Raw genomic sequence first — 16,220 nt, 5'->3', positions numbered from 1 at the left:
ACAAAATTATGTTCTCATCAGAACCCAAAATGTTAAATTTGCTTTCATCTGCAAATAAGACATGGTTTAACATTGATTTTGCGAATGAAAGAAGAAGCTTTCCATTTTTTGTACATACAAATATTTTCTTCGAGCAAAGCGTCCATGTAAAGCAGCTGATCTGAATACTCGTCGAAAAATTTCATGTGAAATTGAAATAGAAAAGTTTTCAGCAAATTCTGTAGAAATCTTCACAACACTAAAACGTGGACTTTTCACAAAATTTCAAACTGTAAATCTGATCACGTTAAATTAACTTTGGCGGACGACGTCTTCTGACTTTCTTTTCGATTCAATTTTCTTCTTTAAAGCATCACATACTGCACCGTAGAATCGGATAAATTTACTAATTTAGTGATATCCTGGATCTATTTTCCACCATTATGATTCATCAGTTTTCCAGAGATATTTGTTGTTTCTTTACGACTACGACAAATTTTTAAATATTAATTAAATTATAAAATAGCAAGCAAAGAATAAAGCCAAACAAATTTTTAAACATCATCAAAGTGCCAAAAATAAAAGTGCCAAAAAAGGCAAACACATTCTGAAGCTGATCTTTTTACATATAATTTTAATAAAACATAATAAAATACTTTTTCAAATATTTATAAAACAACATAATATGCTGTAATTCAGAAAAATTGCGGAACATTATTAAAACATTATTCTGAAGTGTCAGACTATAATTTTATTTATGAAATTTTACGAAAATATTTTGGTGTACGATGACTTTTGCGGTGTGATTTATCTATGACTCTTTACATTTTCAATTTTAGGAAAAGAACATAGGTCAATATTGAAAAAAGGAAAGCTTGGTTTTATTCAAACTCGCATGGAGATGATATAAAAAAAAAATATTGGGCTTTATATTGGAACTTGGATTCCGGGCTATAGCGCTTTTTCTATAAATTCTTAAACTGTCCGAATACTTTTGGGAGCCACTATAAATGCATTTCATTCCGCGAAGCACTGTATTGTCTCCATATACAGTGTCTTTCAAAAGTGTTCGTAGATTTGTAGTTCATCAATTTGTAGAAAAAGAGCTATAGCCCGGAATTAAAATTCGAATATAAAGCATATTTTTATATCCCCTCCATGTGATTTTGAATAAAACCAAGCTTTTAAATTTTAATACTGACTTATTTCCTTTTTCTAAAATTTAAAATGTAAGGAGGCCTACATAAAACACGCTACAAAAGTGTTCGTTCACCAAAACATTTTCGTAAGATTTGATAAATAAAATTATCGTCTACCACTCTTTTTTTTAATTTTTGCATTTTGGAGATGTTTAAAAAAGTGTTTGGCTTTATTTTTTGCTTTCTTGCTTCGTTTTATTTTATTTAATGTTTAAAAATGGCTCGTAGTCGCAAGGAAACAACGAACAGCATTCGAAAATTGACCACATTTTCATCATAAGGATGGAAATTTGATTTAGGATATCGCTATATTAGTGAATTTATCCCATTTTACGGTGCAGTATGTGATAAAATGCTTTAAAGAAAAAAATCAAAGAGGTTGTCCGACAAAGAATGACTCGACGTGACTCAGCGTGATCAGATATTTATAGTTAGAAAATCTGTGAAAGAAACCACGTTTAAGTGTAGTGATCTCTACAGAATTCACAGAAAAATTTTCTACTCTAATTTCAATTAAAACTGTTCGACGAATACTCAGATTAGCTGGATTACATGGGTGCACTGCTCGAAGAAAATTTTTTGGAAGTACAAAAAATAGAAAGCTTAAGCTTTTCTTCTCAAACTCAATGGTAAATAAGACCAAAGCGTATTGGAATCCTGTCTTATTTTCAGAAGAAAGCAAATTATAACATTTTTGGTTCAGACGGGAGTATAACTGTATGGAGAAAAAAAATGAGAAGCTTAATTCCAAGACCTTGTTTGGAACAATAAAACATGGCGGTGGAGGTGTTCTTGTGTGAGGGTGCATGTCAGCCTCAGGATTAAATAATTTAGTATTTATTGATGGCACAATAAACCATGATCTTTATTTAAATATTTTAAAAGTTAATTTAAAGTTATTCACCCAAAATTTGGATAATGGAAACAACTTTGTTTTTTATCAGGATAATGATAGCAACGTTCACCTTTTGGGTGTGTATAATTGTACGTAAGTTAGGAAAACACCCCCTCAGTCATCAGATTTAAAGCAAACAAAACACACTTGGAGAGAATTAGACGTTAAGGTACGAAGACACAACATTAAAACAAAATCCGAACTAAAACAGTAATGATGGAAGAATGGTGGAACACTGATGCAAATATTACCCCCCCCCAAAAAAAACTGCTAAGCTCTGTGTCCAGACGTTTGAAATCTGTCAAAAATACTGCAAGATATATTATAGAATACTAACTGATATAAATACTACAATATTTACTAATATGTGCAGATTTCATTAAAGCATACGAAGACTTTTGTGAGGTAACGTTTCTGTTTCTTTTTTATTATCAATTTTCCAAAAAAAAAGTTTTAACATGTTCATAAAATAATTAACATAATTTTTCTTAGAGATATTTATAAGTATTATTTACAAATTTTCATTCTACAATATAAATTTTTATTAATGAATAAAACAATATTTCACTGAAACTCGTAAGTATACGAAAACTTCTGTGAGCCTCTGTAGGTGATTATCAGTGCACAAGTCATCGGTAAGTTTAGGACTTGACAGGTTTTCGGGCCCTTCGATTTAATTTTCTTTTAATAATCTCTCTACATTTACTGTATTGCCTCATGTTGGTAACTCATGGCTTGATGCCTGACAGCTTCCTAGCGGTGTCCCATCATAAAGGCTCCTTCGCCTTTACGCCAATCGACCGCTGTTGATAGAAACAGAAACTTTCATAGTGGTGCCGCTGCATAAGGATGCTCACATCCTAATAAGAATGTTTCCAACTCGGAAAAAAAAAAAAAAAAAAAAAAAAAACATACATAAATTTGCAGACAATTTTATGCCGAGGTGTATGAAAGTAGATTTTAATTTGTTATTCGGATTAGCAAACAAGGAAAAATTCTACTCAAAGAGATTTTCGCAAGCATAATGGTACTCTGGCAAAAAGATGGCAGAACCATTATGAAAGATACTTTTTATCAGATTAGAAACTGATCTACATAAGGGTGCGGACACCAATATGCCGAAGCATCCTTACGAAGGTTTCTGTCTCTTAAACAGTGGCCACCTACACAAAAGTACATGCACCTTTATGACGGGGTATTGTTATGAAGGCGTTCCTTTGACGCATTGACTAACAGCCTTGTATCTTAAGAACCTATGCCGACAATCGTAACTTCCTAGAGACCGGCTGTCTGGAAAGGCATTGGTGTCTTTTATTTTATTAAAAAAAAAGAATAATAAAAAAAAAAAAATAAAAAAATAAAATAAAAAAAAAATAAAGAAAAAAACCTCTTTATTAAATAGCGTTGACCTTAGAAACCCATCGATACATATGTTACCGGTGATCCATGACCCTGATGGTTAGCGGTATTTTTAGATTTTATTTTATTTTAATTATCTATCTAAATTTTCTACTGTGTTCGGTACGGGTGACGTCATCTTATAAGTCACTGATGAGTAATAGCCTCGACAATTAATTACGCTTTCATTTTAATTAATAATCTGTCTATCTGATATAATTTGAATGCATTTAATATACCGTATCTCCGACTGATAATATCTATGAGCATTTACAATATTACTGTAATTAGTAAAATATTTTTCTAACGTATTTTTTATTTGATACAGAATCATTTTTTAAAAAAATTATTTACTTAAATTTTACACATTGGTATTCAAAATTAAGAGAATTTCCCTCTTTGGTCAATTATCTCCAGAACTAAATGACAGATTTCAATGAAATTTCGTATGGACATAAGTTGATATAAGACAACGAACAACACATACCGTACACCAGTCAATGGTACACACGTATGATCGTGCGTAAAACTCATCGACATGGGAAGGTCTAAATTAAAGGTTACAAGATAGAACAAAAAAAAAAAAAAAAAAAAAAAAAGTTGTTATGGTCCTCTTTGACAACATACGAGTCCAATTCTCACAATGGTGCTAAGACAATTTGCAAATCCCTGTCGATCTCACTCCTACAATGTTATTTTCAAGTACTGAAAGGTTCTGAGAGGGCGAAGAGAAGTTGCATTTGCCTCTCTAAGAACGTCTCAGACATCTCTGTAAGGTTAGGTCTGAAGATCTATCTGGCTGGCCAGTGCATTCAGTTAATATCCTGTACTCCAGAAAATCATGCACTAGAGATTAGCTGTAGGTGAACATCTGTCGACATCCATAAAAACGAGCTGATAGCCGATTACACCCCTGAAAAGTTGAGCAAAGGCTTTAAGATCTCACGTGTTTACAAGAAGGCCTGTTTTTACTTCCCGCTCACTTCCGCGCAGAAGAGAGTCCGTTTAACGTTTTGCAGAGAACTTCGACATTGCAGCAAGCATCAACAGGGGACCATTCTCTTTACAGACGAATCTTGATTCATCCTAGCCACTGATTCTTGCCCTCTCCTTATCTGGAGAGAATAAGGCACCAACTACCTCTCCTTCAACATCCAAGAAAGGGACCAAGATATGGCCCGGAGATTTGATGGTCTGGATAGGCATCATGTTGGATGGCGGAAGAGACATTCAAGTCATTGGTTGAGATTTCTGTGAGGTATAAGGAAGATATTATAGAGCCCTACGTTTGCCTTTGCAGCTGTGCAGTTCAGTTGACACTTAGTTCATTTTTATGGACGACATCTCTCATCCCCATAGGGGTAATCAGATGAATAGTTTTCTGGAAAGTGAGAGGATATTAATCTCATGAATTGGCCAGCCCGATCTCCAAACCTAGGCTCAAACATATCTAGACATTCTTAGAAGGGCAATTGCTACTCTCCTTTCGTCTCCCAGAACCTTCTAGGATCTGAAAATAATTGTTGTTGCAGAAATATTACCAGCTGCCACGGGGACTCAAATTGCCTCTTACAGCATGAAGGAATGTTGTGTATGTATCATTGTTAGAGGGGACTCCACTCTCTATTGGCCTCCTTGTTTTAGTCGATTTTGCAATATTTATTTTAAGGCCTACTCTGCCCAAGAGCCTTACGCACAATCATACTTGCATACCGTGACTGTTATGTAGTGTATTTTTTGTATTAAGTCAACCTATGGCCACAACAAATTTCATTAATATCTGTTTATCAGAGTGAAAATTCTATTAATGTGTCCAAATGTGAAAATTATGTTCATTTTGAACAATAATGTATACAGTAGAACCTCGATTATCCGAAAAAATAAAAAGTAATGCTAGCTGGGATTAACTAAAATCTCAAATAATGTAGGAGGTCGTAAGCATTTCGAATAAAAAATTTTTACAGGTAAAATATATTCCACCAATTTATTTAGCATTCTAATCGCTTTTAAACTTTTTTTTAATTTTAATCTTAAAGGAATTTAATTACAGAAACGAAGAAAATTACCTTTTCCGACTCATTTTTTTAATATATTTGTTTAGAATGTAAGGAATACGTACTCTGATGTCTCACACTGAAGTTAAAATAATAAATGATAACAAACACTAATAATTAATTTAATAATTTCATGTCGTATTTTATTATTTTAAACTTTGATTTTGCTCATGTATGTCCAATGCATGATAAAAAATGTTCAAAGTTCTGTATATGTTTTTTTTTAATATATTGAAGCAAATTTTTGCAGATTTAAAAAATTTTTTGTTTAACATTCAAATTCACCATCCCAAAATTTCGAACTTTTCTTTCAAGGAGAGATCGGAAAATAATCTTCCAAAAGAAGTTTTCTGTAAACTCTAACAGTGACCTAATGCTGACTTAAGAAGAATTTTCCAAAATCAATGAATGACCTACCTACAATCACGGCTACTAATAATTATTGAGGAGCTGCTAGCAATAACGGATTTTAAATTAAAACATTCAAACGAACATTTAAGGGAATCAAATGTAATTCTACACCGCTGGACAGATCCGAAGACCATGTAAGAAAGATGGCGTCATGTTTCTAATTTTTTTACGCTTTGAGACATTTATTTTCTCTGTTTATTACTTTTTCTCTCTCTCCCGTATGGACTAAAAAGTTCAAAATACGGTATTACAAATTTCTAAGTTGCACTGTGTTCCATCTTCTTGAAGGTGAATATATAAAGTAAATTTGCTGCTGCCTAAGACCCAGTTGAAATTAAACGAGGATAATAAAAAAATACTTGCAGTTCAATAGTCATATTTATTATTGCTACTTAACTCAATCGAACAAATTGAAGAATAGCCAGTTAGTTAAATTAATTATCAGGAATAGTTATATTTTTTGATTTGCTGCCATCTACCATTTTCCAACATCAACTTAAAGAATTATACAATGAGATTTCGAGGAATTTAAGAAACTAAACTACCAGTCACTTAAAATAAATTCGTGATATTCTTTATCCTGCAAGTGCAGTACTTTCTGTTTACCTGCAGTTTACCTTAATTTCATTTATTTTCTGAGATAAAGTACGCAAGGTTTTTCCCCAGTCGAGGAAAAAGATTATTACTAAAAAGATTATTTTTTAGTTTTTTATACATTAAATTAACGTTTTTTCTGCAAAGTTTTGCCATAGCCATGGCATTAAAATGTCGAGAGGTTTCGTGCCTTCTTTCGTATCGTTAGTGTTGTGTATTTCTATTGCATTTGCATCAACTCTTTAAGAAATCTTTTGTGCAATTTTTCCTCGCGTTTGAAACTTCAAGACAAATTTTTCACTAATAGTATAAAAAATTATACATCGCAGGCTCTCTTTGACTATGACGGATCTTCGGTTAAACGCCTCGTGATCGGATAATCCAGATTCTACTGTTAAAATACTAAACAGAAATTGTGACAGAAAATATTGATTCAAAAAAATAAGAACAACTAACGCATTTCAGAAACTTAGTAGTAACTTGAACAGAATGATGAAAAATATACAATGAAAAATAAATAGGCGTCTCCCCTTTTTATGGCCCTCCACCTTTTATGACTAGAACCGAACCGTTCGATGCTTAGTCCTCCTTTTCGACGTACTGCATCAAATATTATGTATTTAAAAACAGATTTTTGTTCACTTTATTGTGCTACTTGATGTCAAAGCTTATGCTATTGACCTTAGAAATAATTTTAGTGAAATCGTTCCAAATTTTCAAACCATTACGTTATGTTACTACGCATTTATCATGATCTGTGAAAAGATGATTTCATAAGGGCATGAGACACACAAGTAATTATTAAAATGTATATTTATTTCTTTTAATTCGCTCAGTACTTTAAGTAATGCCGGTAAAATATGAAAGATAAATTAAAGATTTTACATTACATCGAATGATAATATTATGGAAACTAGTTATTTTCTAGGCTGCGAAGATCTTATCTGATCCGAAATAAATCCCCAATAAATTAAAGGTCTGAAAATTTGGTAACAGCTCTGAGAAATGGTAATTTATCAACTTGTGCGATTAAAGATTCCCTGCAAGAATGGCAGTGATTGTCAACATTAGTTATTTGCTAGACCACATGATCATTTAGTGATAGCATAGCATAAAGTGACATGACATAAAAAATAGAAAAATTGGTACTTTTCCATTTTGCCGGCGCAAGCTATAAAGTTGCCAAAAATGGTACAACCGAAGCCAAACGGAATTTCCTCGCTGGTAACCTTTTATGCCTCATTTTCAAAAATAAGTCGCAGTCATTTCTTATCAGATTAATTGTTCTTTCAATATTGGCATACAATTACATAGAATTTTTACCCAGATAGTTCAATTTTATGGCCCTAAGGCCATTCGCTGTAATTAGTTAATTAGGATGCAATCACACTGCTCATCCGAAGGCGAAAATATAGAAAATGCAAAGTCGAGGGTTAAATTCATCAGTTCTAATGAGAATGCACTAGCGAAGTAAAGTACTGCGGTTTTACATAATGAGTAAAATGCTATTTGTACTAATTGAAATAATTCTTGCATTAAAATTTGTATTCGAAATTAAGGTTTAACTTGAAATTAATGTAGATAATTATTGAGAGAATTAGATTTTTGTAGTGTAGTTTACGTGAGATGAGATCACTTGGGATCACATGATATGAAACGGCCAATCAGGATGTTGTACCATGAAAGCATCTAGTAAATTCTTAAATTAATGTCTTTTTACAAATTTATCAGCATTATTTATTGTCTTTTTACAAAATTTTAAATGATGTTAATTTTTTTTATGTGTATACTGTGTGTTGTCGCCAATAAAATCTGCTTGGCGAGATTTGCGCCGGCGAAATGGAAAAGTACCGAAAAATTTAATAATAATGATGCTAACGTCAGACTCGGTTCACATTTTAAAAATTCGGGTGTTCGACAATACTGATAGCACAAAAATAGCATACATGAAAATGATTACATACAATGCTTGGGTCCTCAACGTCCTGTTAAAGAAAGAGGAGACGCCCATTTAACAGATAGTTACAGTAAAAGAGGAAAAAAAGCTAAAATACCTACCCATTATTTTAATTATATAATTCTTGCAATCTTCTGATTAGAGAAGGATTGCGGATATATTCTTCCAAATAGATTATCGTACATTGTATTAAAGTACGATAATCCATTTGGAAGACTACAGCCATCAATAAAGCCATCCCCCAGCCATAAAACTGTTGAGAAGAAAAAATAATATTATAAGTAATAATAGATTTAAATAAATCTGTTTCCATTTAAGATGAACAAAAATACTTAAATATGATTAAACTGAATATAGTTCGAAGAAAAGTTAACAACTATTCATTTGGAGTAATCTTTTGGGAATGAGAAAAATAAAAACGTTAATAATTATTGATCATTAATTAAAACACTTTTATTCTAAATACAATAATTTAAATTTAAGATTGCTAATTATAAAGAGACTCTTCTTAAAATTGTTAGCTATTATATTAAAATTTAAAGACTGGAGTTAAAATAGCAAAGAAATCATAAATTAAAAAAAAAAAAAAAAAAATCTGAAATGTTTCAGATTTTAAATTACGTCCAAAGGGGCGTTTTTTAACATTTTGTGTGTTACCTTTCTTTATTAAATATCATGTTCCTCGCACTTAAACCATAAGATCCAGTGCAACAGCAATATCGCAAAATAGTTTTAAAACGAGCATATCTTTAGAATTTCCGATACAGAGACTCACGCGCTGGAGATAAAAATGTTTTTTCTGCACAACGTTGCCATTGCTCGCTTTGAAATCCTTGAGTTTGTTAATCAAAATTTCGTCAAAGTTTTAAAAAATAGGAAATCGATCATAAAACAAATTTCAAATTTCAAATTTGGTCTTCCACATGCTCATATTCGTTGGAGGATTACGTTATTCAAAATTCGATGACTCTATGTACCGTTATTTTATGACAATGTGAGAAATATACATACATTTACGCAGATTTTCATTATTTAATTTCTTCAAATATAATGCAGGACTCTAACATTTTATGGCAACAGTTTGAAAAGTGAACCGACATTTATCCGTCCGACGCAAAATGCCAAAACGAAACTAAATAGTCCTTCGGGATTCAAATCCCTTTGGACTAAAAATTGTCTGTTAGTCTAATATAGAGCAGGCAATTCAAAAATAAACTTCATTTATACGTTCTGTCTATGAAAGCTTGATGTACTGCTACATATGGACAATAATGCAAGCTAATTACATATTAAACTTTCTGACATTATTGTCATGACTATGGCTGAACAAAATTTACACCGCATTAATCGAAATCGTAATTTTCATCGGTTCTTCGGATTAATTATGAAGCGCAACATTATTCATGAAGCGCTGAAAATACAAAAAATCTGAAAGTGAAAAATCAAGATATAAATAAAACGAACTTACATATCTTAAAATTTTGCTTAATTGGTTTCCTTTTTTCTGAACTTCCACTGCATTTACAAACAGACTTTTGCTCTTATCAGTACAATAAATCCATGTGCGTCTATTAAAATATCTCCATTTCTAAAAAAATAAAAATAATGCATTAAGAAGAGTAAAATATTCACTGACAATAAATGCTTTATGTATAGTTCAGTAATCGTATTTATTCTTTTATATACCCCATAACAAAGTGAGAAGTTAAAACAGAAAATTCGTTTGAAATTATTAATGTTTCTTGTCAAGAAAAAAGCCCGTCAGCACAGCTTTCATGAAATTGCAGCTCGTCGCTCGGTGATGGATCTGATCCGTAAACCTTATTTTCCAGGAGAGATACATAGAACATGGCAATACAGATATCTTTATAACGATACGAAGATTGGCAAAAAATATGAATTAGATAGACTTCAAAAATTAAATAAAAATGAAATATATTAAGAAAAAATGCATATTATTTTTAAATTGCTTAGTTTTTAAAATAAATAACCATATAAAATAAAAATCTTGTGGCCTTGTGCTTTAGCAACAACTCTCAACGAATTCTTAAATGGTTTAAAGAAGCTGATAGCACTGATGACCTTCCAAGAAGTGGCAGCTCTACCTATGAGTGATGAGATGATTGATTCTGAATCGAATGTCTTAACTGAGAACCTCCATATCAAGCAAGGGTTGGTAGTCCAGTTAAAAGTCACTTTAGAGATAGAACGCGTTCCTTTTGCCCAGTATTCGGGTCCCACGCAGGATTTTTACGGACTTTAAAATGTTATCCTTAGCCCCAACATCAAACTGGCCAGAGGAGTCACCACCACCTGTTCTCGGTGCAGTTAGTAGCGTGTGACCTATTCGTCTGAAAGGTCTGATTGGTCATCAAAAAGCTGTCTACCAGTATTCATCCCCCCCGGGGGTTGACTCAGGTGAACGCCTGGGAAGTACTGGTTAGGATCTCTACCTAGGCAGTTTCAACCACGGGGGTATATAATTTGACTTCACAGGACTAGAGCCCGAGTATTGTACTCAGGTTGGTTCAGGCTTGGCAGGGACCGTACTGGTACTGTCGTGTCTGTTCCTTCGGCTGTGGTGGAGCTATATTGGAGATCGTCGACTAAGTTCTCGGAGGTTTGACTCCATTCAGTTCTCGTGGAGGGGACTGAGAGAGTGGACAGAGCACTCACTAACAATAAAATTTTGCCGATGGAGTGGTGCCCAGAGGCAGGGTGGCATTTTTAATTTGCAACAATTTAGTTCTACCCAATGCATTGTAAAAGCCCGGCGGGGACTGCGGGGGTTGCGCCCGTGAGAACAAGGTCCCACGGACGACGGATATTCCAAACTCTATGGGTCCCGTATAATGAGGACCTGGGTCGGAGGTCCTTCGTCTGGTGTGTCTGTGTCTGTCTACCAGCATTACACAGACTTTCTTCCCTCAAAGCTTTCCACAGAGTAAGGAGGACTGCGGATCTGGACGCCCAGTGTTCCAAGCTCTATTCCGCTACTGAAACCGCTAGTTTGGGGACTTACAACCAATCCCTCCTTGGTCCAACCCTGTGAAACGATCTTTCCTTAGGTGTTCTGGAGCTACCAGGCCCGTGATGTTGCGTCCTCAGAGTCGCTACCGTGATAGTAAAGTCAGTATATGCAACCCATGGAGGTAAGAAAGGAGGGGCCAACTCCGCACTACAAGTGAAGCACTGCTCCGAGGCTTCGGTCTCCAGATGGGTCGTTTTTTATTTACATTCAGGAGCTCCCTTGACACAGCTTTGATAGTATTTCGACACACGACGGTTCCATACAAATCGAAAAACGGGAAATTTCTTTTTTTTCCTTTGGCTTGTATTTTCAGATTGATTTTAGAATTTATTTTACCTTCATAGCATTTTCAGTTTTGAAACAAAGGGTGCACAAAATATCTATTTCTCCATCTTTACTATCATGGCCACAGAAGGTATGAATTTTTTTACGACACTTTTTGCATACAAGTGCATCATTCGTTTCCTTTAAACACACAAATCAGGTATCAGAAACGGAAATATCTTCGGTAAGCATGTCTTCATCATGTTGGTTTAATCCACTATCGACTATAATCTAATCCATATTTTTTTAAACAGGCTCTTTTTCTTGCATAAAATGGTTAGCTCCACCGTTTTCTATTGTTTGCACGCTTTCTATTGCTTTTTCTAGCTACTCCTCTCTATTTATATACGAATCTTAGATGAATTTCATACTTTACCGGTTTCTCATTTGGCATTTTATAAAGTGCCTAGGAAATATGTGAAATATTAATCGTTTCATACATTTCCGGCTAGTTTTAGTCATTACATACGATGCTTAGGCATTCTATAGAATGCCGGATATAAAACACTGCCTGCAACATATACTATATAAAAGAGAGATAGTAGAAGTAACATAAATGCTAAGAATTTTTATTACAAATTTTCAAACACATGATTTTTTAGATGTTATCTACTACTTCGAATATGCTATAACATGCTGTGTTTATTGCTGGTGATTTTGACTGCAGGCTTAGCACCGTCCGAAGACTTTTGCGATATAATTCTTAGATTAAATGAATAGATGTGTAATCTATTACGGCAAAGTACCTCAAAGAGTTATACTCCTAAGAAGAGGGATGGTGTCATGGAGGATTTTTTTATAGGAAACTAGCCCATATTTACATTATATCAACATGGGTAAACACCCGTGCAACAAGCAACTTCCGCCGCATTTTCGCAATTAAAAAAGAAGATATTAGTTTTAAAACTTAATAATTTATATTGAATCAAATGCTTAGTATTAAAAGAAGGGTACTATTCCGTTTTGAGGACCGTAAAAAAATTGCAGCGAAAATGTATATGCAAAAGCGCCAAATCTAGCAAACGCGCCCATTTAACAGCGCGCCAAATCTAGGCTGATTTCAGATTGCGTAAGTTTATATAGTTCTATATTTCTTAAGACGCCATTGAAATACTAGTTTAATTTTTAAATCCTTTTTTGATATTCTATGGATTTAACAATTTGGGAATTGTCCATTATGAAAAGTCTGCAGTAGAATTTTGGGTAAAGTGCAGAATCACCCACTGCTTGACGCGATTTTAAGAAATGCACATACTCGGTATCCATGTACACATCGACCTATTTTCACTTTAAAAAAAAAAGTCCCAGAATTGCACAAAAATGGCACTGCGCACACCCTTGACTTTATCTATGTACACATCGACCTATTTTCACTTAACAAATAAAAGAAAATTGACAAAAATCCAGTTGTTTTATGCTTGTAAAATGCGGCAGACAAATAAGTGGACGATTCTGTACTTTACCGAGAATTTTTTCAAAGAAAAGGCATCATTCATTTTAGAAAATTATGTTTGAAATACCAACGAGATGAAATTATGCTTTAGCGATAACTCGGTAGCGAAATAGCGATGCAGACATCCATTCAGTCATGTTTAGCTGTTTTTATATAAATTATAATAATAAAAAAGTGTTATATGAAATTAACCTTTCATCTAAATTAAAACATCAATCTTAGAAAGAAAGTTATTTACTATTACACTTCCTTTCTTGCATTAAGGTTGCCGCAATTATTTTTTGGCGATTTTTTACGGCCCTCAAAACCGAATAGTACCCAAAAAAAAAAAAAAAAAAAAAAAAAAAAAAAAAGATTAAATGAACAGTAACTTCAAAGACAAATCATGTTTTATAGTTTTAGTTTAACGTGCTTAAAATACATGACATTACTTACATAGTTCGATTATCTTTATTAGATATTGTATAATATTTTACCTAGCAACAAACTTGGAGAATTTGAAATAATTTCTACTACATTTGGCATTAATGATCGAATTATAAGAATTTAAAAAACTATTAAAATTCCTTAACGCGCCCAGGCCTTCTTAGTCAAGAGACAAATAATTGATCAGTGGATAGAACGATAATTCCCAATGAATGTCTAATCCCAAGTGCTAAAATATTTTAAAAAAAGTATAGTTTGAAAATTTTTTATTACAGTTTGATACTTCAAAGATGAGTAAAATAAAAAAAATAATAATAAATTAAAAATAAAATATAAGATGTCATACAAATATAGCATTACAACTAAACTCAAAAGAATCTCGGTTTTAAAAGCATTTATTTTTTTAGCTTCAAATGGCATAAACACATTTTTAAAAAAACCTGAAAGAGTTCAGACTCTTTACTCTCGCCCAAAGGGGTCCTCTTAAAGTTTAGTTTAATTAATAAGCAGAAATTTTGAATAGAGACGGCCCAGATGGAAGAGAAAAACATTTTACAAGATACTAGATGAAAAAAAACTTGATTTACATTTTGGCAGCTGAAGAAAATGGTTCGGTAGTTAAATCATAGAAACTAGTCCCGAAAATTTTGTTAATATAACGCTGATTTTTGTTGTTTGACTTCTAAAATAATGCTAGATCAATATACATTTAAGATTATATATCTTCTATATTTATACAGCGTTATATATCTTTTATATATTCGAAAAGAAAAAAAATATATGAGAAAATTCTATAAAAATACTTATTATTTTTAATTAGCTATATCATGAATTAGACGCATTTTTATTTAACTGAATCATATTCAAAAGTTAAAAAATAATAGTCATTGCTTTTATATAGCTTAGATTTTGTATCAGCAGCAAAGACTTACATTTTGAAAGATGACATACATTTTGTGAAATAGCAACAGACTTGAATGAAAAGTTAAACAACGCATTAAAGTGAAACAATGCTTTTGGAGACTAGCAGCCCTTTTGGGCTAAAAATTCAAACCTTTAAGTCAGTTGCAACCATTTTAAATAAAACTAAATATATTCAATTCACATATCAGTTTTATTTAAAATTATCTATTAAAATTTATCTAAATAAATATATGAAAAGCATTGCAATCTATATCTATTAAATTTCATCATTATTGCTCGCTTTTATTTTATATGCAGACAATGAAATTCGGAAATTTTATGATACATATGCTATCGATAAAACTTTGCAATCGATTTCACAACCTTGTATTATAAATGTATATTTGCGGTATAAAATAATGCTTGGTGCAAAATATTGATAAAAAGTACAAATAAAATAACTTTTTAAATAATTCGCCTTCTTACATTGGTGATATCGTATGCTTACTTTTATAACATGGAAAATAAATTTTAAATCCCGATATATCGTCAGTTAACAACGTATTGTCTTTATCCTGGTCTTTCTTCTCAAAGGACAGGATTTTACAGTTCACTTTAAAGAATAACAGCTATGGGAGGTTAAAAAAATGAAGATAAATATACTTACATATTTATTCCGAACTGTTACTAATCCTCCGAATTTATGCATAACAGCACGGATTTTCTCATAATGCCAACATACATCCCATTGTAAAGAAGACGATTCCATCTTTGATTCCTTCAAAAAACGTAATTATTCTAAAGAGCTGAAACTTATATTGAATCTTGCAAAGACTGAAATTTATTTGCAGAGCAGCATAAATATGACGAAATCGAAACAGAAACTGGAAAGACTTTTAAAGCGAAAGAAAGTGGTAAACTAAATCCAGCCCGCATAAATAACATTTAATCTATACAAAATATTTATTCTATAAAATCTCGACAATATGCCACTTTAAAAGAAAAATTACATAGTTTTAAAAACTCGCTTACCTAAAGCGTAGAATCGTCTTCTGAAATTTTAAATATAATAGCAACGTCGAAGACAAACGTAATACGTATATTTTAATAAGTTGGATGCGAGTGTTGAGTTGCCTGCATAAAAGACTTGCAGCTTGAAAAACAAATTTGCTTCAGCTTTCTGATGTGTAAAAAATGTCCGGGTAGAATTAGATAACAGAATTTTGGTAACAGTCATGCGACTGTTATCACTTGTTAAACGCAATTAGAAGTCGTATTAAACCTTTAAGTCAGATAACCTTGATAACTGCGTTTGTTTTTCACAGGCATGCGCCACATTTTAACTGATACAGCACTAAATTGGGTATGAAAACAAGATATTAAATATTTGCTGCCAAGGTTAAAACGGCTTGATATTCTTCCAAACAACACGTCTTAATATCAGTAAAACTAATGTTAATATTTACGCTTCATATCTCAAAATCTTCTCTACAATAAAAAAAAATCTGATGTGTACACCACGTGACTTCCTTGCACGGAATATTAAATTATACGCATTTTTTCTTGCATTTCATTTAAACTTATTGGATTGAATTA

The 16,220-nt window shown here is 32.5% G+C and overlaps 1 protein-coding gene across 2 annotated transcripts; it reads right to left on the bottom strand.

Annotated features, from left to right (window-relative positions):
- Nucleotides 1-1,730: 1,730 nt before the first annotated feature.
- Nucleotides 1,731-15,889, bottom strand: LOC118201131 (uncharacterized). Of its 2 annotated transcripts, none has more exons than XM_085811803.1 (5): nt 15,657-15,889; nt 15,292-15,402; nt 9,956-10,075; nt 8,589-8,740; nt 1,731-2,952 (listed from the first exon to the last, which is right to left on the bottom strand). In XM_085811803.1, exons 2-4 carry the CDS (start codon nt 15,391-15,393, stop codon nt 8,597-8,599), a joined length of 366 nt encoding a protein of 121 aa, XP_085667929.1. In that variant the 5' UTR covers nt 15,394-15,402; nt 15,657-15,889; the 3' UTR covers nt 1,731-2,952; nt 8,589-8,596. The 2 variants fall into 2 exon arrangements, with proteins under 2 accessions (XP_085667929.1, XP_085667928.1); XM_085811802.1 differs by having other exon boundaries at nt 1,990-2,876; nt 15,657-15,886.
- Between the last annotated feature and the right edge of the window lie 331 nt (nt 15,890-16,220).

The sequence above is a fragment of the Stegodyphus dumicola genome, chromosome 2 (genome assembly GCF_044657685.1).
Source record: "Stegodyphus dumicola isolate Sdum_Otavi_A_Nest chromosome 2, ASM4465768v1".
NCBI lineage: Eukaryota > Metazoa > Arthropoda > Arachnida > Araneae > Eresidae > Stegodyphus > Stegodyphus dumicola.
The sequence above is the reverse complement of the archived record's forward strand: the minus strand, read 5'-3'. Positions and strand labels throughout refer to the sequence as shown.